Source organism: Zonotrichia albicollis, chromosome 24 (genome assembly GCF_047830755.1).
Source record: "Zonotrichia albicollis isolate bZonAlb1 chromosome 24, bZonAlb1.hap1, whole genome shotgun sequence".
In the NCBI taxonomy this organism is placed as follows: Eukaryota; Metazoa; Chordata; class Aves; order Passeriformes; family Passerellidae; genus Zonotrichia; species Zonotrichia albicollis.
The window spans coordinates 1,088,018-1,112,402 of NC_133842.1; the positions used below are offsets into that span (position 1 = coordinate 1,088,018).

The 24,385-nt window shown below is 54.1% G+C and overlaps 1 protein-coding gene across 1 annotated transcript in view; it reads left to right on the forward strand.

Moving 5' to 3' along the window:
- ATP2A1 (ATPase sarcoplasmic/endoplasmic reticulum Ca2+ transporting 1) overlaps nucleotides 1-24,385 on the forward strand; it is a 55,141-nt gene that overhangs the window by 24,972 nt on the left and 5,784 nt on the right. Inside the window, exons 11-17 of the mRNA XM_074558193.1 lie at nucleotides 2,058-2,276; nucleotides 4,128-4,463; nucleotides 10,064-10,284; nucleotides 12,207-12,409; nucleotides 18,486-18,571; nucleotides 20,376-20,509; nucleotides 22,705-22,822. Of these exons, the coding sequence (XP_074414294.1) occupies nucleotides 2,058-2,276; nucleotides 4,128-4,463; nucleotides 10,064-10,284; nucleotides 12,207-12,409; nucleotides 18,486-18,571; nucleotides 20,376-20,509; nucleotides 22,705-22,822 (1,317 nt within the window). The remainder of the gene's footprint in view (nucleotides 1-2,057; nucleotides 2,277-4,127; nucleotides 4,464-10,063; nucleotides 10,285-12,206; nucleotides 12,410-18,485; nucleotides 18,572-20,375; nucleotides 20,510-22,704; nucleotides 22,823-24,385) is intronic.

Here is a 24,385-nt window from a genome sequence, read left to right on the forward strand (position 1 = left end):
GTCCCACCAGGCCGGGACCTTCTCCAACCTGGTCCCACCAGGCCGGGACCTTCTCCAGCCTGGTCCCACCAGGCCGGGACCTTCTCCAACCTGGGTCCCACCAGGCCGGGACCTTCTCCAACCTGGGTCCCACCACCTGGAACCTTCTCTAGATTTGGTCCCACCACCCCAAACCTTCTCTGACCTTCTCCAGCCTGGGTCCCACCAGGCCGGGACCTTCTCCCACCTGGTCCCACCAGGCCGGGACCTTCTCCAGCCTGGGTCCCACCACCTGGAACCTTCTCTAGATTTGGTCCCACCACCCCAAAACTTCTTCAACCTTCTCCAACCTGGGTCCCACCAGGACAGGACCTCGTCCCACCACCCCAAAACTTCTCCAACCTTCTCAAAGCCTTCTCAATCCTCAGTCCCACCACCCTGAACCTTCTCAAACCTTCTCAAACCTTCTCCAACCTGGTTCCCACCACCCCAAACCTTCTCCAACCTCGGTCCCACCACATGAAACCATCTCCAACCTTCTCTCAACCTTCTCCAACCTTGGTCCCACCACCTCAAATCTGGTTCCCACCATCCCAAACCTTGTCCAAACCTTCTCCGACCTTCTCCAAACCTCAAACCATCTCCAAACCTTGGTCCCACCACCCCAAACCTTCTCCCACCACCCCAAACCTTCTCCAAACCTTCTCCAACCTTCTCCAACCTGTGTCCCACCACCCCAAACCTTCTCAAACCCTCTCCAAACCTTCTCCAACCTTCTCCCAACCTTCTCCAATCTTCTCAAACCCTCATCAAACCTTCTCCAAACATTCTCCAACCTTCTCCAACCTTCTCCAAACCTTCTCCAACCCTCTCCAACCTTGGTCCCACCACCCCAAACCTTCTCCAAACCTTCTCCGACCTTCTCCAACCTGGTTCCCACCACCCTAAACCTTCTCCAAACCTCGGTCCTACCACCCCAAACCTTCTCCAACCTTGGTCCCACCACATGAAACCTTCTCCAAACCTTCTCTTAACCTTCTCCAAACCTGGTTCCCACCACCCCACACCTTCTCCAACCTCGGTCCCACCACCCCAAACCTTCTCAAACCCTCTCCAAACCTTCTCCAAACTTCTCCAAACCTTCTCCAACCTTGGTCCCACCACCCCAAACCTTCTCCAAACCTTCTCCAACCTTCTCAAACCCTCTCCAACCTGGTTCCTACCACCCCAAACCTTCTCCAACCTTCTCCCAATCTTCTCCAACCCTCTCCAACCTTGGTCCCACCACCCCAAACCTTCTCCAACCTTGGTCCCACCACCCCAAACCTTCTCCCAACCTTCTCCAACCTCGATGTCCCACCACGCAGGGAGCCCCCGAGGGCGTCATCGACCGCTGTAACTCCATCCCACCACCCCATGACCGTGTCCCACCACCCCAAACCTTCTCCGACCTTCTCCAACCTTCTCAAACCTCATTCCCACCACCCCAAACCTTCTCCAAACCTTCTCAAACCTTCTCCAAACCTTGTCCAAACCTTCTCAAACCCTCTCCAAACTGTGTCCCACCACCCCAAACCTTCTCCAAACCTTGGTCCCACCACCCCAAACCTTCTCCAAACCTTCTCCAACCTTCTCCAACCTGGTTCCCACCACCTCAAATCTGGGTCCCACCACCCCAAACCTTCTCGCAACCTTCTCCAACCTTCTTCAACCTTCTCAAACCCTCATCAAACCTTCTCCAAACCTTCTCAAACCCTCTTCAACCTGGTTCCCACCACCCCAAACCTTCTCCAACCCTCACCAAACCTTCTCAAACCCTCTCCAAACTGTGTCCCACCATCCCAAACCTTCTCCAAACCTTCTCAAACCTTCTCCAACCTGGTTCCCACCACTCGATGTCCCACCAGGGAGCCCCCGAGGGCGTCATCGACCGCTGTAACTCCATCCCACCACCCTAAACCTGCTCCAACCTTGGTCCCACCACCCCAAACCTTCTCAAACCTTCTCCAACCTGGTTCCCACCACCCCAAACCTTCTCCCAACCTTCTCCAACCTTCTCCAAACCTTCTCCACCACAGGGAGCCCCCGAGGGCGTCATCGACCGCTGTAACTACGTGCGCGTGGGCACCACGCGGGTTCCTCTGACGCCGGCGGTGAAGGAGAAGATCCAGGCGGTGATCAAGGAGTGGGGCACGGGCAGGGACACCCTGCGCTGCCTGGCCCTGGCCACCCGCGACACCCCGCCCAAGAAGGAGGAGATGGCCCTCGAGGACTCCTCCAAGTTCGCCGAGTACGAGGTCGGTGCCGCCGAGAGGTCCTCTGGGTGGTGGGACCGGGGTTGGAGATGGCTTGGGGTGGTGGGACCTGGTTATGGGATGATAGGAGCTCGTTATGGGTGGTGGGACCAGGGCTGGAGATGGTTTGGGGTGGTGGGACCTCGTTATGGGATGATAGGAGCTCGTTATGGGTGGTGGGACATCATTATGGGTGGTGGGACCGGGGCTGGAGATGGTTTGGGGTGGTGGGACCTCGTGATGGGATGATAGGAGCTCGTTATGGGTGGTGGGACTTTGGTTTGGGTGGTGGAACTTCATTTTTGGGTGGTGGGACGTCGTTATGGGGTGGTGGGACCAGGTTATGGGTGGTGGGACATCGTTGTGGGTGGCAGGATCAGGTTATGGGTGGTGGGACCAGGGCTGGAGATGGTTTGGAGATGGGTTGGGGTGGTGGGACACAGTCTGGAGAAGGTTTGGAGAAGGTTTGGGGTGGTGGGACACAGTTTGGAGAAGGTTTGGAGAAGGTTGGAGATGGGTTGGAGAAGGTTTGGGGTGGTGGGACTGGGTCTGGAGCGGGGTTTGGGTGGTGGGACCTCATGATGGCTGGTGGGACCAGGTTATGGGTGGTGGGACATCGTTATGGGTGGTGGGACCTGGTTATGGGATGATAGGAGCTCGTTATGGGTGGTGGAACTTCATTTTTGGGTGGTGGGACATTGTTATGGGTGGTGGGACCTTGTTATGGGTGGTGGGACCTCATTATGGGTGGTGGAACTTCATGTTTGGGTGGTGGGACATCGTTATGGGTGGTGGAACCTCATAATGGGTGGTAGAACCTCGATTTGAGTGGTGGGACCTCATTTTGGGTGGTGGGACCTCAGTTTGGGTGGTGGGACCTCATTTTGGGGCGTTTGGGACCTTTGAAGGGAGTTCCTGTTCTACCATGACCTCCAAACTCCATTTCTGGTGGTCCCACCACCTCCAAACCTCCATTTCTGATGGTTCCTTCTTCTTCATGATCTCCAAAACTCCATTTTTGGTGGTCCCACCACCTCCAAACCCCATTTTTGGAGGTTCCTGGTCCTCCACCACCTCCAAACCCCATTTTTGGAGGTTCCTGGTCCACCACCACCTCCAAACCCCATTTTTGGTAGTCCCACCACCTCCAAACCTCATTTTTGGAGGTTCCTGGTCCTCCAAACCTCCATTTTTGGTGGTCCCACCACCTCCAAATCCCCATTCCTGGTCCTTCCTTCTCCACCACCACCATCTCCTGACCTCCCACCACCTCCACCACCTCCAAACCCCATTTTTGGAGGTTCCTGGTCCTTGGTGACCTCCAAAACTTCTTTTTCTTGGGTTCCTGGTCCATCACCACCTCCAAACCCCGTTTTTGAAGTTTCCTTCTCCTCCAAACCCCCATACCTGGTCCTTCCTTCTCCACCACCATCTCCAAACCCCATTTTTGGTGGTCCCACCACCTCCAAACCCCATTTTTGATGGTTCCTTCTTCTCCATGATCTCCAAAACCCCATTTTTGAAGTTTCCTTCTCCTCCAAACCCCCATTCCTGGTCCTTCCTTCTCGACCACCATCTCCAAACCCCATTTTTGATGGACCCACCACCTCCAAACCTCCATTTCTGAAGTTTCCTTCTCCTCCAAACCCCATTTTTGGTGGTTCCTTCTTCTCCATGATCTCCAAAACTCCATTTTTGGAGGTTCCTGGTTCTTCAACCCCATTTCTGGTGGTCCCACCTTCCCCAAACCTCCATTTTTGGAGATCCCCGTTCCACCACCTTCTCCAAACCCCCATTTCCAACGCTCCCACCACCACCACCACCATCTCCTGATGTCCCACCCCACCCCACCAGACGGACCTGACCTTCGTGGGCTGCGTGGGCATGCTGGACCCTCCGCGCAAGGAGGTCATGGGCTCCATCCGGCTGTGCCGCGACGCCGGCATCCGCGTCATCATGATCACGGGGGACAACAAGGGCACGGCCATCGCCATCTGCCGCCGCATCGGCATCTTCTCCGAGGACGAGGAGGTCCAGGGACGCGCCTACACCGGCCGCGAGTTCGACGACCTGCCCCTGTCCGAGCAGCGCGAGGCCTGCCGGCGCGCCTGCTGCTTCGCCCGCGTCGAGCCCACCCACAAGTCCAAGATCGTGGAGTTCCTGCAGTCCTTCGACGAGATCACCGCCATGGTGAGGAGAAAAAAGGGGTGGGGGACGTAATTATGGAGGTCTACCATGGATCTGAGATGGTTTGAGGGGTATTTGTGGAAGTTTGAGTGGGTTTTGAGATGGTTATGGAGGTCCACCATGGGTTTGAGAAGGTTTGAGGGGTATTTGTGGAAGTTTGAGTGGGTTTTGAGGTAGTTATGGAGGTCTACCATAGGTTTGAGAAGGTTTGAGGAAGGTTTGTGGAGTTTTGAGTGAGGTTTGAGGTAGTTATGGAGGTCTACCATGGTTTTGAGATGGTTTGAGTGGGTTTTGAGGTGGTTATGGAGGTCCACCATGGTTTTGAGATGGTTTGAGTGGGTTTTGAGGTGGTTATGGAGGTCTACCATGGATTAATAGAGATTTATGGATGAAAGTTCTTGATGGACGTGGTTATGGAGGTCCACCATAGATCTGAGGAGGTTTCATAGGGATTTGAGTGGGTTTGAGGGGGTTTTGAGGTAGTTATGGAGGTCTACCATAGGTTTGAGAAGGTTTGAGGAAGGTTTGTGGAGCTTTGAGTGGGTTTTGAGGTGGTTATGGAGGTCCACCATGGTTTTGAGATGGTTTGAGTGGGTTTTGAGGTGGTTATGGAGGTCTACCAGAGATTTAAGATCGAAAGTTCTTGATGGACGTGGTTATGGAGGTCCACCATAGGTTTCAGAAGGTTTGAGAAAGGTTTGTGGAGTTTTCAGTGGGTTTTGAGGTGGTTATGGAGGTCCACCATGTCTCTGAGTAGGTTTGGGGTGGATAGGTACTTGGTAGACATGCTTATGGAGGTCCACCATGGATCTGAGGAGGTTTCATAGGGATTTGAGTGGGTTTGAGTGGGTTTTGAGGTGGTTATGGAGGTCCACCATGGGCTGGTGGGGGTTTGGAGGGGCCTGCCGGCGCGCCTGCTGCTTCGCCCGCGTCGAGCCCACCCACAAGTCCAAGATCGTGGAGTTCCTGCAGTCCTTCGACGAGATCACCGCCATGGTGAGGAGTGGGGGACGTGGTTATGGAGGTCTACCAGGGGTTTGAATAGGTTTCATGGAGGTTTGAACTGGTTTGAGGGGGTTTTGAGATGGTTATGGAGGTCCACCATGGGTTTCAGAAGGTTTGAAGGAGGTTTGTGGAGTTCTGAGTGGGTTGGGAGATGGTTATGGAGGTCCACCATGGATCTGAGATGGTTTGAGGGGTATTTGTGGAAGTTTGAGTGGGTTTTGAGGTAGTTATGGAGGTCTACCATAGGTTTGAGAAGGTTTGAGGAAGGTTTGTGGAGCTTTGAGTGAGTTGGGAGGTGGTTATGGAGGTCCACCATGGTTTTGAGATGGTTTGAGTGGGTTTTGAGGTGGTTATGGAGGTCTACCAGAGATTTAAGATCAAAAGTTCTTGATGGACGTGGTTATGGAGGTCCACCATGGGTTTATGAGTGTTGAGTGGTCAACTGTGGTTGATTGAAGCAGGTTCCAGCACCAACTTCTGACGTAGTTATGGAGTCCCACCATGAACTTCTGACGTAGTTATGGAGTCCCACCACCAATTCCATCCAGTTTTAGGATTCCAACACCAACTTCTGACGTAGTTATGGAGTCCCACCTACTTTTGACGTAGTTCTGAGGTTCCACCTCCAACTCCTGATGTAGTTATGGAGTCCCACCACCAATTCCATCCAGTTTGAGGGTTCCAACACCACCTTTTGACGTAGTTCTGAGGTTCCACCTCCAACTCCTGACGTAGTTATGGAGTCCCACCACCTTTTGACGTAGTTCTGAGGTTCAAACACCAACTTCTGACGTAGTTATGGAGTCCCACCATGAACTTCTGACGTATTTATGGAGTCCCACCACCTTTTGACGCAGTTCCGAGGTTCCACCTCCAACTTCTGACGTAGTTATGGAGTCCCACCACCTTTTGACGTAGTTCTGAGGTTCCAGCACCAACTTTTGACGTAGTTATGGAGTCCCACCATGAACTTCTGACGTAGTTATGGAGTCCCACCACCTTTTGACGCAGTTCTGAGGTTCCAAAACCAACTTCTGACGTAGTTATGGAGTCCCACCACCAATTCCACCTACTTTTGAGGTTCCAGCACCAACTTCTTACGTAGTTATGGAGTCCCACCACCTTTTGACGTAGTTCTGAGGTTCCACCTCCAACCTCTGACGTAGTTATGGAGTCCCACCATGAACTTTTGACGTAGTTATGGAGTCCCACCACCTTTTGACGCAGTTCCGAGGTTCCACCTCCAACTTCTGACGTAGTTATGGAGTCCCACCACCTTTTGACGTAGTTTTGAGGTTCCAGCACCAACTTCTGACGTAGTTATGGAGTCCCACCACCTTTTGACGCAGTTCCGAGGTTCCACCTCCAACTCCTGACATAGTTATGGAGTCCCACCACCAACTTTTGACGTAGTTATGGAGTCCCACCACCAATTCCACCTACTTTTGAGGTTCCAGCACCAACTTTTGATGTAGTTATGGAGTCCCACCACCTTTTGACGTAGTTCCGAGGTTCCACCTCCAACTTTTGACGTAGTTATGGAGTCCCACCATGAACTCTAGACGTAGTTATGGAGTCCCACCACTTTTTGACGTAGTTCTGAGGTTCCACCTCCAACTCCTGACGTAGTTATGGAGTCCCACCACCTTTTGACGTAGTTCCGAGGTTCCACCTCCAACTTCTGACGTAGTTATGGAGTCCCACCACCAATTCCATCCAGTTTTAGGGTTCCAGCACCAACTTCTGAGGTAGTTATGGAGTCCCACCACCAATTCCATCCAGTTTTAGGGTTCCAGCACCAACTTCTGATGTAGTTATGGAGTCCCACCACCTTTTGACGCAGTTCCGAGGTTCCACCTCCAACTCCTGACGTAGTTATGGAGTCCCACCATGAACTTTTGATGTAGTTATGGAGTCCCACCACCTTTTGACGTAGTTCTGAGGTTCCAACACCAACTTTTGACGTAGTTATGGAGTCCCACCATGAACTTCTGACGTAGTTATGGAGTCCCACCACCTTTTGACGTAGTTCTGAGGTTCCAGCACCAACTTCTGACGTAGTTATGGAGTCCCACCATGAACTTTTGATGTAGTTATGGAGTCCCACCACCTTTTGAAGTAGTTTTGAGGTTCCAGCACCAACTTTTGACGTAGTTATGGAGTCCCACCATGAACCTTTGACATAGTTATGGAGTCCCACCACTTTTTGACGTAGTTCTGAGGTTCCACCACCAACTTTTCACATAGTTATGGAGTCCCACCTCCAACTCCTGACGTAGTTATGGAGTCCCACCATGAACCTTTGACATAGTTATGGAGTCCCACCACTTTTTGACGTAGTTCTGAGGTTCCACCACCAACTTTTCACATAGTTATGGAGTCCCACCTCCAACTTCTGACGTAGTTATGGAGTCCCACCACCTTTTGACGTAGTTATGGAGTCCCACCTCCAACTTCTGACGTAGTTATGGAGTCCCACCACCTTTTGACGTAGTTCTGAGGTTCCACCTCCAACTTCTGACGTAGTTATGGAGTCCCACCTACTTCTGACATAGTTATGGAGTCCCACCATGAACTTTTGACATATTTATGGAGTCCCACCACCTTTTGACGTAGTTCTGAGATTCCACCTCCAACCTCTGACGTAGTTATGGAGTCCCACCACCTTTTGACGTAGTTCTGAGGTTCCAGCACCAACTCCTGACGTAGTTATGGAGTCCCACCACGAACTTCTGACGTAGTTATGGAGTCCCACCACCAATTCCACCTACTTTTGAGGTTCCAGCACCAACTTTTGACATAGTTATGGAGTCCCACCACCTTTTGACGTAGTTCTGAGGTTCAAACACCAACTTCTGACATAGCTATGGAGTCCCACCACCAACTTTTGACATAGTTATGGAGTCCCACCACCAATTCCATCCAGTTTTAGGGTTCCAACACCAATTCCTGACGTAGTTATGGAGTCCCACCAGGTTTTGACGTAGTTCTGAGGTTCCACCTCCAACTTCTGACGTAGTTATGGAGTCCCACCTTGAACTTTTGACATATTTATGGAGTCCCACCACCTTTTGACGTAGTTCTGAGGTTCCACCTCCAACTTTTGACATAGTTATGGAGTCCCACCACCTTTTGAAGAAGTTTTGAGATTCTAACACCAACTTTTGACGTAGTTATGGAGTCCCACCACCTTTTGACGTAGTTCTGAGGTTCCACCACCAACTTCTGAGGTAGTTATGGAGTCCCACCACCTTTTGACGTAGTTCTGAGGTTCCACCTCCAACTCCTGACGTAGTTATGGAGTCCCACCACCAATTCCATCCAGTTTTAGGGTTCCAACACCAACTCCTGACGTAGTTATGGAGTCCCACCACCTTTTGACGTAGTTCTAAGGTTCCACCTCCAACTTCTGACGTAGTTATGGAGTCCCACCATGAACTTTTGATGTAGTTATGGAGTCCCACCACCTTTTGACGCAGTTCCGAGGTTCCACCTCCAACTCCTGACGTAGTTATGGAGTCCCACCACCAATTCCATCCACTTTGAGGCTTCCAGCACCAACTTTTGACATATTTATGGAGTCCCACCATGAACTTCTGACGTAGTTATGGAGTCCCATCACCAATTCCATCCAGTTTGAGGGTTCCAGCACCACCTTTTGACGTAGTTATGGAGTCCCACCACCTTTTGACGTAGTTCCGAGGTTCCACCTCCAACTCCTGACGTAGTTATGGAGTCCCACCACCTTTTGACGTAGTTCTGAGGTTCCAACACCAACTTTTGACGTAGTTATGGAGTCCCACCATGAACTTCTGACATAGTTATGGCATCCCACCACCAATTCCATCCAATTTTAGGGTTCCAGCACCAACTTTTGACGTAGTTATGGAGTCCCACCACCTTTTCACGTAGTTCCGAGGTTCCACCTCCAACTCCAGACGTAGTTATGGAGTCCCACCACCTTTTGACGCAGTTCCGAGGTTCCACCTCCAACTCCTGACGTAGTTATGGAGTCCCACCATGTTTTGACGTAGTTCTGAGGTTCCAAAACCAACTCCTGACGTAGTTATGGAGTCCCACCACCAATTCCATCCAGTTTTAGGGTTCCAACACCAACCTCTGACGTAGTTATGGAGTCCCACCATGAACTTTTGACATAGTTATGGAGTCCCACCTACTTTTGATGTAGTTTTGAGGTTCCACCTCCAACTTCTGACGTAGTTATGGAGTCCCACCACCAATTCCACCTACTTTTGAGGTTCCAGCACCAACTTTTGACGTAGTTATGGAGTCCCACCACCAATTCCTTCTAGTTTTAGGGTTCTAACACCACCTTTTGACGTAGTTATGGGGTCCCACCACCAATTCCACCTACTTTTGAGGTTCCAGCACCAACTTCTGACATAGTTATGGAGTCCCACCATGTTTTGACGTAGTTCTGAGGTTCCAACACCACCTTTTGACGTAGTTATGGAGTCCCACCACCTTCTGACATAGTTCCGAGCTTCCACCTCCAACTCCCGACGTAGTTATGGAGTCCCACCACCCCCCCAACCCCACCCCACGTCTCACCCACCACCTCCCCCCATCCCCCATAGACCGGCGATGGCGTGAACGACGCGCCGGCGCTGAAGAAGGCCGAGATCGGCATCGCCATGGGCTCGGGCACGGCCGTGGCCAAGACGGCCTCGGAGATGGTCCTGGCCGACGACAACTTCTCCACCATCGTGGCGGCCGTGGAGGAGGGCAGGGCCATCTACAACAACATGAAGCAGTTCATCCGCTACCTCATCTCCTCCAACGTGGGCGAGGTCGTCTGGTGAGCGCCCGGTTCCGACCAGTTTGGACCAGTTTGGACCAGTTTGGACCCAGTTTGGACCAGTTTGGACCCAGTTTGGACCCGGTTTGGACCCAGTTTGGAGAGGTCCCGGCCAGTTTGGAGCAGAGCTTGGAGATGTTGGAGGCTCTGAGGGGTTGGAGCCCGGTTTGGATGGAGCAGTTTGGCCCAGTTTGGCCTCAGCTGTCCCAGTTCATCCCAGTTTGTCCCAGTTTGTCCCAGTTCATCCCAGTTTGTGCTGCTCCATCCCAGTCCATCCCAGTTTGTCCCAGTTTATCCCAGTTTGTCCTGGTCCATCCCAGTTCCATCCCAGTTCCTTCTGCTCCGTCCTGGTCCATCCTGGTCCATCCTGGTCCATCCTGGTCCATCCCAGTTTGTCCCAGTCCATCCCAGTTAATCCCAGTTTCTCCTGGTCCATCCCAGTTCCTTCTGCTCCATCCTGGTCCATCCCAGTTTGTCCCAGTTCCTCCCAGTTTGTGCTGGTCCATCCTGGTCCATCCCAGTCCCTCCCAGTTCCTCCTGGTCCGTCCTGGTCCATCCCAGTTTGACCCAGTTCCATCCCAGTTAATCCCAGTTTGTCCTGGTCCATCCCAGTCCCTCCCAGTACAAACCAGTTGGTTCCAATCCCCTCCCAGTACAAACCAGTCCCCCATTAACCCCTCCCAGTCCATCCCAGTCCCTCCCAGTTCCATCCCAGTCCATCCCAGTCCCTCCCAGTTTGTCCCAGTCCCCTCCCAGTATATCCCAGTACAAACCAGTCCCATTAACCCCTCCCAATCCCCTCCCAGTCCCTCCCAGTACAAACCAGTCCCTGTTAACCCCTCCCAGTCCATCCTAACCTGCTCCCAGTTTGTCTCAGTACAAACCAGTCCCATTAACCCTCCCAGTATCTTCCTGACGGCGGCGCTGGGCCTGCCCGAGGCGCTGATCCCGGTGCAGCTGCTCCCAGTACAAACCAGTACAGACCAGTACAGACCAGTACAAACCAGTCCCATTAACCCCTCCCAGTCCATCCTAACCTGCTCCCAGTCCCTCCCAGTTTGTCCCAGTACAAACCAGTCCCTCCCATTAACCCCTCCCAGTACAAACCAGTCCCATTAACCCCTCCCATCCCCTCTCAGTCCACCCCAGTATAACCCAGTCCATTCCAATCCCATTTTAACCCCTCCCAATCCCATCCCAGTTGATCCCAGTCCATCCCAGTGCCCCATTAACCCCTCCCAGTCCCTCCCAGTCCATCCCAGTCCATCCCAGTCCCCTTTTAACCCCTCCCAGTTTGTCCCAGTACAAACCAGTCCCCGATTAACCCCTCCCAATCCCATCCCAGTTGATCCCAGTCCATCCCAGTATATCCCAGTCCATCCCAGTGCCCCATTAACCCATCCCAGTATATCCCAGTACAAACCAGTCCCATTAACCCCTCCCAGCTCCATTAACCCCTCCCAGTCCCCATTAACCCTCCCAGTCCATCCCAGTCCCTCCCAGTCCATCCCAGTACAAACCAGTCCCATTAACCCCTCCCAGTACAAACCAGTCCCTCCCAGTCCCTCCCAGTACAAACCAGTCCCATTAACCCCCCCAGTATCTTCCTGACGGCGGCGCTGGGCCTGCCCGAGGCGCTGATCCCGGTGCAGCTGCTGCCAGTACAAACCAGTACAAACCAGTACAAACCAGTACAAACCAGTCCCATTAACCCCTCCCAATCCCCATTAACCCCTCCCAGTCCCTCCCAGTCCACCCCAGTTTGTTCCAATCCCCTCCCAGTATATCCCAGTACAAACCAGTCCATCCCAGTCCCCCGTTAACCCCTCCCAATCCCATCCCAGTCCCTCCCAGTCCCATTAACCCCTCCCATCCCCTCCCAGTATATCCCAGTACAAACCAGTCCCATTAACCCCTCCCAGTATCTTCCTGACGGCGGCGCTGGGCCTGCCCGAGGCGCTGATCCCGGTGCAGCTGCTCTGGGTGAACCTGGTGACGGACGGGCTGCCGGCCACGGCGCTGGGCTTCAACCCGCCGGACCTGGACATCATGGACAAACCGCCCCGCAGCCCCAAGGAGCCGCTCATCTCCGGGTGGCTCTTCTTCAGATACCTGGCCATCGGAGGTGGGTCATGGTGGTGGTCATGGTCATTGTGGTCATCCAAGTCATCTTGGTCTTCTGGGGTTGGTTGTGGTCAGTTGGGTTTCATGCTATAGGTGATGGTTGTTCATGGTCACCTTGGTCAGTTGGGTCATCTGGGTCAGGTAGGGGTCAGTTCGTGGTCAGTTGGGTCACCTGAGTCACCTGAGTCATCTGGACTGGTCATGGTCATCTTGGTTATCTGGGGTTGGTCATGGTCAGTTGGGTCACCTTGGTCAGGTAGTGGTCAGTTCATGGTCAGTTGGGTCATTTGGGCCAGTTTGTGGTCAGTTGGGTCAGTTGGCTCAGGTGGGTCAGGTGGGCCCATGGACATCATGGACAAACCGCCCCGCAGCCCCAAGGAGCCGCTCATCTCCAGGTGGCTCTTCTTCCGGTACCTGGCCATCGGAGGTGGGTCATGGTGGGCATCATGGTCATCTCGTGGTCATCTGGTGGGCATCTTGGTCATCCAAGTCATCTTGGTCTTCTGAGGTTGGGTCATGGTCAGTTGGATGGCTTGGGGCAGGTGATGGTTGTTCATGGTCATCTTGGTCATCTTGATCATCTGGGGTTGGTCAGGGTCAGTTTATGGTCATGTTGGTCATCTGGGGTTGGTTCATGGTCAGCTGGGTCATCTAGATCAGGTAGGGGTCAGTTCATGGTCATCTTGGTCATCTGGGTCACCTTGGTCATCTGGAGTCGGCTCATGGTCATCAGGGTCATCTGGGTCACCTGGGGTTGGCTCATGGTCAATTGGGTCACCTTGGTCAGGTAGTGGTCAGTTCATGGTCAGTTGGGTTGTTTGGGTCAGTTCGTGGTCAGTTGGGTCAGATGGGCCCATGGACATCATGGACAAACCGCCCCGGAGCCCCAAGGAGCCGCTCATCTCCGGGTGGCTCTTCTTCAGATACCTGGCCATCGGAGGTGGGTCATGGTGGTGGTCACTGTGGTCAGCTTGTGGTCAGTTGGGTCAGTTGGGTCAGGTGGGCCCATGGACATCATGGACAAACCCCCCGGAGCCCCAAGGAGCCGCTCATCTCCGGATGGCTCTTCTTCAGATACCTGGCCATTGGAGGTGGGTCATGGTGGTGGTCATGGTCATCTGGGTCACCTTGGTCAGGTCGGGGTCAGTTCATGGTCAGGTGGGCCCATGGACATCATGGACAAACCGCCCCGCAGCCCCAAGGAGCCGCTCATCTCCGGGTGGCTCTTCTTCAGATACCTGGCCATCGGAGGTGGGTCATTGGGGTCATCTCGTGGTCATCTGGTGGTCAACTTGGGCATCTTGGTGTTCTGGGGTTGGTCATGGTCAGTTGGATCGCTTGGGTCTGGTGGTGGTCATCTGGGTCACCTTGGTCATTTGGGGTTGGTCATGGTCAGTTGGGTCATGTAGGTCAGGTAGTGGTCAGTTCGTGGTCAGTTGGGTCACTTTGGTCACCTGGGGTTGGTCAGGGTCAGTTCATGGTCAGTTGGGTTGTTTGGGTCACTTCATAGTCAGTTGGGTCACCTTGGTCAGGTAGGGGTCAGTACATGGTCACTTAGGTCATCTGGGTCACTTCATGGTCACCTTGGTCATCTGGGTCACCTGCAGTTGGCTCATGGTCAGCTGGGTCACCTTGGTCATTTAGGGTTGGTCATGGTCAGTTGGGTCACCTTGGTCAGGTAGTGGTCAGTTCATGGTCATCTGGATCATTTGGGTCAGTTCATGGTCATTTGGGTCACCTGAGTCACCTGGGGTTGGCTCGTGGTCAGTTGGGTCACCTTGGTCAGGTAGGGGTCAGTTCATGGTCACTTAGGTCATCTGGGTCACTTCATGGTCACCTTGGTCATCTGGGTCACCTTGGTCAGGTCGGGGTCAGTTCATGGTCAGGTGGGCCCATGGACATCATGGACAAACCCCCCCGCAGCCCCAAGGAGCCGCTCATCTCCGGGTGGCTCTTCTTCAGATACCTGGCCATCGGAGGTGGGTCATGGTGGGCACCATGGTCATCTTGGTCATTGTGGTCATCCAAGTCACCTTGGTCATCTGGGGTTGGTTGTGGTCAGTTGGATCACTTGGGTCTGGTGGTGGTCATTTGGGTCATCTGGGTCACCCAATGATCAGTTCATGGTCATTTTCGTCATCTGGGGTTGGTCAGGGTCAGTTCATGGTCACTTAGGTCATCTGGGTGATTTGGTGGTCAACTTGGTCATCTTCGTCATCTTCGTCATCCAAGTCACCTTGGTCATCTGGGGTTGGTCATGGTCAGTTGGGTCACCTTGGTCAGGTAGTGGTCAGTTCATGGTCAGTTGGGTTGTTTGGGTCACTTCATGGTCAGTTGGGTCAGGTGGGTCAGTTCGTGGTCAGTTCGTGGTCAGTTCGTGGTCAGTTGGCTCAGGTGGGCCCATGGACATCATGGACAAACCGCCCCGGAGCCCCAAGGAGCCGCTCATCTCCGGGTGGCTCTTCTTCAGATACCTGGCCATTGGAGGTGGGTCATGGTGGTGGTCATGGTCATCTGGGTCACCTTGGTCAGGTCGGGGTCAGTTCATGGTCAGGTGGGCCCATGGACATCATGGACAAACCGCCCCGCAGCCCCAAGGAGCCGCTCATCTCCGGGTGGCTCTTCTTCAGATACCTGGCCATCGGAGGTGGGTCATGGTGGGCATCATGGTCATCTTGGTCATTGTGGTCATCTTGGTGTTCTGGGGTTGGTCATGGTCAGGTGGGCCCATGGACATCATGGACAAACCGCCCCGCAGCCCCAAGGAGCCGCTCATCTCCGGGTGGCTCTTCTTCAGATACCTGGCCATCGGAGGTGGGTCATGGTGGTGGGCATTGTGGTCATCCTGTGGTCATTGTGGTCATCCAAGTCATCTTGGTCATCTAAGTCACCTTGGTCATCTGGGCTTGGTCATGGTCAGTTGGGTTGCATGCTATAGGTGATGGTTGTTCATGGTCACCTTGGTCATCTTGATCATCTGGGGTTGGTCATGGTCAGTTGGGTCACCTTGGTCAGGTAGGGGTCAGTTCATGGTCATATTGGTCATCTGGGTCATGTTGGTCATCTGGGGTTGGCTCGTGGTCAGCTGGGTCATGTAGGTCAGGTAGGGGTCAGTTCATGGTCATCTTGGTCATCTGGGTCACCTTGGTCATTTGGGATTGGCTCATGGTCAGCTGGGTCATCTGGGCCAGTAATGGTCAGTTCGTGGTCAGTTGGGTCACCTGAGTCATCTTGGTCATCTGGGGTCGGCTCATGGTCATCAGGATCATCTGGGTCACCTGCAGTTGGCTCATGGTCAGTTGGGTCACCTTGGTCAGTTCGTGGTCAGTTGGGTGTCCTGGGCTCAGGTGGGTCAGGTGGGCCCATGGACATCATGGACAAACCGCCCCGCAGCCCCAAGGAGCCGCTCATCTCCGGCTGGCTCTTCTTCAGATACCTGGCCATCAGAGGTGGGTCATGGTGGTGGTCATTGTGGTCATCTTGGTCATCTTGGGCATCTTGGTCATCTGGGGTTGGTCATGGTCAGTTGGGTTGCATGCTATAGGTGATGGTTGTTTATGGTCACCTTGGTCACCTGGGGTTGGTCAGGGTCAGTTTATGGTCAGTTGGGTCATCTGGGTCAGGTAGGGGTCAGTTCATGGTCATCTTGGTCATCTGAGTCATCTTGGTCATCTGGGCTTGGTCATGGTCATCTTGGTCATCTGGGCTTGGTCATGGTCAGTTGGGTTGCATGCTATAGGTGATGGTTGTTTATGGTCACCTTGGTCATCTGGGTCACCTTGGTCTGATGATGGTCAGTTCATGGTCACCTTGGTCATCTGGGTCATCTTGGTCATCTGGGCTTGGTCATGGTCATCTTGGTCATCTGGGGTTGGCTCATGGTCAGCTGGGTCATCTACATCAGGTAGGGGTCAGTTCATGGTCAGTTAGGTCATCTGGGTCATTTGGTGGTCAACTTGGTCATCTTGGTCATCTGGGGTTGGTTCATGGTCAGTTGGGTCATCTAGGTCAGGTAGGGGTCAGTTCATGGTCAGTTGGGTCACCTGAGTCACCTTGGTCATCTGGGCTTGGTCATGGTAATCTTGGTCATCTGGGGTTGGTCCTGGTCAGTTGGATCACCTTGGTCAGGTAATGGTCAGTTTGTGATCAGTTGGGTCACCTGAGTCACCTGGGGTTGGTCATGGTCAGTTCATGGTCAGTTGGGTTGTTTGGGTCGCTTCATGGTCATTTGGGTCACCTTGGTCAGGTAGTGGTCAGTTCATGGTCATCTGGATCATTTGGGTCAGTTTGTGGTCAGTTGGGTCAGTTGGGTCAGGTGGGCCCATGGACATCATGGACAAACCGCCCCGGAGCCCCAAGGAGCCGCTCATCTCCGGCTGGCTCTTCTTCAGATACCTGGCCATCGGAGGTGGGTCACACCCGGGGGGTCACACCCGGGGGGTCACACCTGGTGGGTCACACCCGGGGGTCACACCTGGGGGGTGACACCTGGGGGGCACCTGGGGACAGGTGGGGTCAGCGAGGGTTGGTGGAGGGAACTTCAGAAAATGACCTGGAGACACCAAAACACCACCTGGAAACTCCAGAAGAAGCAGCTTGAGGCTTCCATGGAGAAGGTTCCTTGAGGAACCTTGTGAGGAACACCTTGAGAACCTCATGGAACCACCTGGAAACTCCAAAAAAACACCTTGAGATGCCAAAAAACCATCTGGGAACTCCATAAAAGCCACCTTGAGACACACGTGGAGAAGGTTCCTTGAGGAACCTCGTGAGGAACACCTGGAGAACCTCATGGAACCACCTGGAAACTCCAAAAAACCACCCAGAAACCCCAAAAGTCCACCTGGAGACCCCAAAAAACCACCTTGAGATCTACATGGAGAAGGTTCCTTGAGGAACCTCGTGAGGAACACCTTGAGAACCTCATAGAACAACCTGGAAACCCCAAAAAACCACCTTGAGATGCCAAAAAACCACCTGGGAACTCCATAAAAGCCACCTTGAGACACACGTGGAGAAGGTTCCTTGAGGAACCTCGTGAGGAACACCTTGAGAACCTCATAGAACCACCTGGAAACTCCAAAAAACCACCTTGAGATGGCAAAAAAACCACATGAAGACCTCAAAAAGCCACCTTGAGATCTACATGAAGAAGGTTACTTGAGGAACCTTATCAGGAACACCTTGAGAACCTCATGGAACCACCTGGAGACCCCAAAAACCACCCAGAAACCCTGAAAGTCCACCTGGAGACCCCAAAAAAACCACCTGAACACCCCAAAAAACCACCTTGAGATCTACATGGAGAAGGTTCCTTGAGGAACCTCGTGAGGAACACCTTGAGAACTTCATGGAACCACCTGGAAACTCCAAAAAAACCACCTTGAGATGCCAAAAAACCACCTGGAAACTCCATAAAAGCCACCTTGAGACCCACGTGGAGAAGGTTCCTTGAGGAACCTCATGAGGAACACCTTGAGAACCTCATAGAACCACCTGGAAACTCCAAAAAACCACCTTGAGATGCCAAATAACCACCTGGGAACTCCATAAAAGCCACCTTGAGACCTCCATGGAGAAGGTTCCTTGAGGAACCTTATGAGGAACACCTTGAGAACCTCATGGAACCACCTGGAAACTCCAAAAAACCACCCAGAAACCCCAAAAGTCCACCTGGAGACCTCAAAAAGCCACCTTGAGATCTACATGGAGAAGGTTTCTTGAGGAACCTCATGAGGAACACCTTGAGAACCTCATGGAACCACATGGAGACTCCAAAAAATCACCCGGAAACCCCAACAACCCACCTGGAGACGCCAGAAAAACCACCTGAAGACCCCAAAAAACCACCTTGAGATCTACGTGGAGAAGGTTCCTTGAGGAACCTCGTGAGGAACACCTGGAGAACTTCATGGAACCACCTGGAAACTCCAAAAAACCACCTTGAGATGCCAAATAACCACCTGGAGACCCCAAAAAACCACGTGGAGACCCCCAAGTTGTCCCCTTGGAGTCCCCCACCTTGTCCCCAGGTTGTCCCCAAGGTGTCCCCAACCCTCTCTTTGTTGTCCCCCCAGGTTACGTCGGTGCTGCCACCGTGGGCGCGGCCGCCTGGTGGTTCCTCTTCGCCGAGGACGGGCCCAACGTCAGCTACCACCAGCTGGTGAGTGCCAGGTGTCCCCAAGGTGTCCCCAAGGTGTCCCCAAGGTGTCCCTGAGATGTCCCTGAGGTGTCCACGATCTCTGGTGAACCCAAGATGTCCCCAGGGCGTCCTCAAAGTGTCCCCAAAATGTCCTTGAGATGTTCTCAAGGTGTCCTCAAGGTGTCCCCAAGGTGTCCCTGAGGTGTCCCCAAGCTCTGGTGACCCTGGGATGTCCCCAAGGTGTCCCCAAGATGTCCCCAAAATGTCCTTGAGATGTTCTCAAGGTGTCCTCAAGATGTTCCCAAGATGTCCCTGAGGTGTCCTCAAGCTCTGGTGACCCTGGGATGTCCTCAGGATGTCCCCAAAGATGTCCTCAAGTGTCCTCAAATGTTCCTGAGATCTCTCCAAGGGTCCTTGAGATGTCCCCAAGGTGTCCCTGAGGTGTCCCCAAGCTCAGGTGACCCTGGGGTGTCCCCAAAACGTCTCCAAGATGTCTCCAAATGTCTCTGAATGTCCTCGAGATGTCCCCAAGGTGTCCTTGAGATGTCCCCACACCAGGACCTCCCCCAGCCCCAATTCAGGTCCATCATGGAGGTCCCACCACCATGAGGAACCTTCGTGGTGGTGGTGGGACCTCCATGATGGTGTCCCCCAGCTGCCAAATGTCCCTTCCTGGACATCCCTGAGATGTCCCCGAGGTGTCCCCACCCTGTGACCATCCCCAGGTCCATCATGGAGGTCCCACCACCATGAGGAACCTTCGTGGTGGTGGTGGGACCTCCATGATGGTGTCCCTCAGCTCCCAAATGTCCCTTCCTGGATGACCCTGAGATGTCCCCAAGATGTCCCCAAGGTGTCCCCGAGGTGTCCCCACCCTGTGACCCTCCTCAGGTCCATCATGGAGGTCCCACCACCACCATGAAGGTTCCTCGTGGTGCCCCCCAGCTCCCAAATGTCCCTTCCTGGACGTCCCTGAGATGTTCCCGAGATGTCCCCGAGGTGTCCCCAAGCTCTGGTGACCCTGGGATGTCCTCAGGATGTCCCCAAGGTGTCCCCCTCCCAAGGTCACCCTCCCCAGGTCCATCATGGAGGTCCCACCACCATGAGGAACCTTCGTGGTGGTGGTGGGACCTCCATGATGATGTCCCCCAGCTCCCAAATGTCCCTTCCTGGACATCCCTGAGATGTCCCCAAGGTGTCCCCACCCTGTGACCCTCCCCAGGTCCATCATGGAGGTCCCACCACCACCATGAAGGTTCCTCATGGTGTCCCCCAGCTCCCAAATGTCCCTTCCTGGATGGCCCTGAGATGTCCCCAAGGTGTCTCCGAGGTGTCCCCACCCTGTGACCCTCCCCAGGTCCATCATGGAGGTCCCACCACCACCATGAAGGTTCCTCGTGGTGTCCCCCAGCTCCCAAATGTCCCTTCCTGGATGTCCCCAAGGTGTCCCCAAGATGTCCCCGAGGTCTCCTTGAGTTGTCCCCACCCTGTGACCCTCCCCAGGTCCATCATGGAGGTCCCACCACCACCACAAAGGTTCCTCGTGGTGTCCCCCAGCTCTCAAATGTCCCTTCCTGGATGGTCCTGAGATGTCCCTGAGATGTCCTCGAGGTGTCCCCACCCTGTGACCCTCCCCAGGTCCATCATGGAGGTCCCACCACCATGAGGAACCTTCATGGTGGTGGTGGGACCTCCATGATGGTGTCCCCAGCTCCCAAATGTCCCTTCCTGGACGTCCCTGAGATGTCCCCAAGGTGTCCCCGAGGTGTCCCCAGGGTGGTGGCCCCGAGGTGACCCCGAGGTGACCCCAAGGTGTCCTCTCCAGACCCACTTCATGCAGTGCTCCGAGCACAACGTGGACTTTGAGGGCCTCGACTGCGACATCTTCGAGTCTCCGGTGCCGATGACGATGGCGCTGTCGGTGCTGGTCACCATCGAGATGTGCAACGCCCTCAACAGGTGAGGTCATGGTCATGGTCATCGTGGTCATCTTGGTCATCTCTGTCATGGTCATTGTCATGGTCATGGTCATTGTCATTGTCATGGTCATGGTCATGGTGGTCACCATCGAGATGTGCAACGCCCTCAACAGGTGAGGTCACCATGGTCATGGTCATCGTGGTCATCATGGTCATCGTGGTCACCATGGTCATCTTGGTCATTGTCATAGTCATTGTCATGGTCATTGTCGTGGTCATGGTCATTGTCGTGGTCATAGTCATTGTCGTGGTCATTGTCATGGTCATGGTGGTCACCATCGAGATGTGCAACGCCCTCAACAGGTGAGGACATCTTGGTCATGGTCATCGTGGTCATCGTGGTCATCATGGTCATTGTTGTGGTCATTGTTGTGGTCATTGTCATGGTCATTGTCATTGTCATGGTCATGGTCATGGTCATCGTGGTCACCTTGGTCATCTCTGTCATTGTCATCATTGTCGTGGTCATTGTCATTGTCATGGTCATGGTGGTCACCATCGAGATGTGCAACGCCCTCAACAGGTGAGGACACCATGGTCATGGTCATCATGGTCACCTTGGTCGTCTCTGTCATTGTCATCATTGTCATGGTCATTGTCATGGTCACTGTCATTGTCATGGTCATGGTGGTCACCATCGAGATGTGCAACGCCCTCAACAGGTGAGGACATCTTGGTCATGGGTCATGGTCATGGTCATCATGGTCATCGTGGTCACCATGGTCATCTTGGTCATCGTCGTGGTCATTGTCATGGTCATCATTGTCATTGTCATTGTCATGGTCATGGTGGTCACCATCGAGATGTGCAACGCCCTCAACAGGTGAGGTCATCGTGGTCATGGTCATGGTGGTCATCATGGTCACCATGGTCACCAAGGTCACCAAGGTCATCATGGTCACCTTGGTCATCTTGGTCATCTCTGTCATTGTCATCATTGTCATGGTCATCATTGTCATTGTCATCATTGTCATGGTCATTGTCATGGTCATGGTGGTCACCATCGAGATGTGCAACGCCCTCAACAGGTGAGGTCACCATGGTCATGGTCATCGTGGTCATCATGGTCACTTTGGTCACCTCTGTCATGGTCATGGTCATCATTGTCATGGTTGTGTCATTGTTATTGTCGTGGTCATCGTGGTCATCATGCTCATGGTCATCGTGGTGATGTCCCCATGGTCACCTCGATGTCCCCAATGTCCCCAATGTCCCCATGACCTCCTGGTGTCCTCATGGCCACCTCGATGTCCTCATGGCCACCTTGATGTCCCCAGCCCGTCCATGAACCCCAGCCCAGGTGCCACCATGGGAGAACATCTGGCTGGTGGTTCCTGTCCATCCCGATGTCCCCAATGTCCCTGATGTCCCCAATGTCCCCAATGTCCCCATGACCTCCTGGTGTCCCCATGGCCACCTCAATGTCCCCAATGTCCCCATGGTCACCTCCATGTCCCCAGCCTGTCCATGAACCCCAGCCCAGGTGCCACCATGGGAGAACATCTGGCTGGTGGTTCCTGTCCACCCCAATGTCCCCAATGTCCCCAATGTCCCCATGACCTCCTGGTCACCCTGGTGTCCCCATGGCCACCTCGATGTCCTCATGGTCACCTCGATGTCCCCAGCCTGTCCATGAACCCCAGCCCAGGTGCCACCATGGGAGAACATCTGGGCTGATGGTTCCTGTCCATCCTGATATCCCCAATGTCCCCAATGTCCCCAATGTCCCCAATGTCCCCATGACCTCCTGGTGTCCTCATGGTTCCCAATGTCCCCAATGTCCCCATGACGTCCTGGTGTCCTCATGGTCACCCTGATGTCCTCATGGTCACCTCGATGTCCCCAGCCTGTCCATGAACCCCAGCCCAGGTGCCACCATGGGAGAACATCTGGCTGATGGTTCCTGTCCATCCCAATGTCCCCAATGTCCCCGATGTCCCCAATGTCCCCATGACCTCCTGATGTCCCCATGACCTCCTGGTGTCCCCATGGCCACCTCGATGTCCCCAGCCCGTCCATGAACCCCAGCCCAGGTGCCACCATGGGAGAACATCTGGCTGATGGTTCCTGTCCATCCTGATATCCCCAATGTCCCCAATGTCCCCAATGTCCCCATGACCTCCTGATGTCCTCATGGTCACCTCGATGTCCTCATGGTCCCCTCGATGTCCCCAGCCTGTCGGAGAACCAGTCGCTGGCGCGGATGCCACCATGGGTGAACATCTGGCTGATGGGCTCCATCTGCCTCTCCATGTCCCTGCACTTCGTCATCCTCTACATCGACCCCCTGCCCGTAAGGGACACTGGGGGGGTGGCCTTGGGGACATCGGGGTGGTGGTCATTGGGGTGGTGGTCATTGGGGTGGTGGTCATTGGGTTGGTGGTCATTGGGGTGGTGGTCATTGGGTTGATGGTCATTGGGTTGGTGGCCATCAAGGTGGTGGCCTTGGGGATATCGGGGTGGTGGTCATGGGGGTGGTGGTCATGGGGTTGGTGGTCAATGGGGTGATGGTCATTGGGTTGGTGGTCATCAAGGTGGTGGCCTTGGGGACATCGGGGTGGTGGTCATTGGTGGTCAATGGGGTGGTGGTCATTGAGGGTGGTGGTCATCAAGCTGGTGGTCATCAAGGTGGTGGCCTTGGGGACATCGGGGTGGTGGTCATTGGGTTGGTGGTCATTGGATGGTGGTCATTGAGGTGATGGTCATTGGATGGTGGTCATTGAGGTGGTGGTCATTGGGTTGGTGGTCATCAAGGTGATGGTCATGGGGTTGGTGGTCATTGGATGGTGGTCATTGGGGTGGTGGTCATTGGGTTGGTGGTCATTGGGGTGGTGGCCATTGGGTGGTGGCCTTGGGGACATTGGGGTGGTGGTCATTGGTGGTCAATGGGGTTGGTGGTCATTGGGTGGTGGCCTTGGGGACATCGGGGTGGTGGTCATTGGGTTGGTGGTCATTGGATGGTGGTCAATGGGGTGGTGGTCATTGAGGTGGTGGTCATTGGGTTGGTGGTCATTGGGTGGTGGCCTTGGGGACATGTAGATCATGGTCATTGGGTTGGTGGTCATTGGTGGTCATTGAGGTGATGGTCATTGGGTTGGTGGTCATCAAGCTGGTGGTCATCAAGGTGGTGGCCTTGGGGACATCGGGGTGGTGGTCATGGGGTTGGTGGTCATTGGGTTGGTGGTCATTGGATGGTGGTCAATGGGGTGGTGGTCATTGGGGTGGTGGTCACCAAGGTGGTGGCCTTGGGGACGTTGGGTGGTGGTCATTGGGGTGGTGGTCATTGGTGGTCATTGAGGTGATGGTCATTGGGTTGATGGTCATCAAGGTGGTGGCCTTGGGGACGGTGGGTGGTGGTCATTGGGGTGGTGGTCATTGGGGTGATGGTCATTGGATGGTGGTCATTGAGGTGATGGTCATTGGGTTGGTGGTCATCAAGGTGGTGGCCTTGGGGACATTGGGGTGGTGGTCATTGGGTTGGTGGTCATTGGGTTGGTGGTCATCAAGGTGGTGGCCTTGGGGACATCGGGGTGGTGGTCATTGGTGGTCATGGGGTTGGTGGTCATTGAGGGTGGTGGTCATCAAGCTGGTGGTCATCAAGGTGGTGGTCATCAAGGTGGTGGCCTTGGGGACATCGGGGTGGTGGTCATCAAGCTGGTGGTCATTGGATGGTGGTCATTGGGGTGGTGGTCATTAGGTTGGTGGTCATTGGATGGTGGTCAATGGGGTGGTGGTCATCAAGCTGGTGGCCTTGGGGACACTGAGTTGGTGGCCATCACATTAGTGGTCATTGGGTTGGTGGTCATCAGTGGTCATCAAGCTGGTGGTCATCAGGTTGATGGTCACCAACATGGCA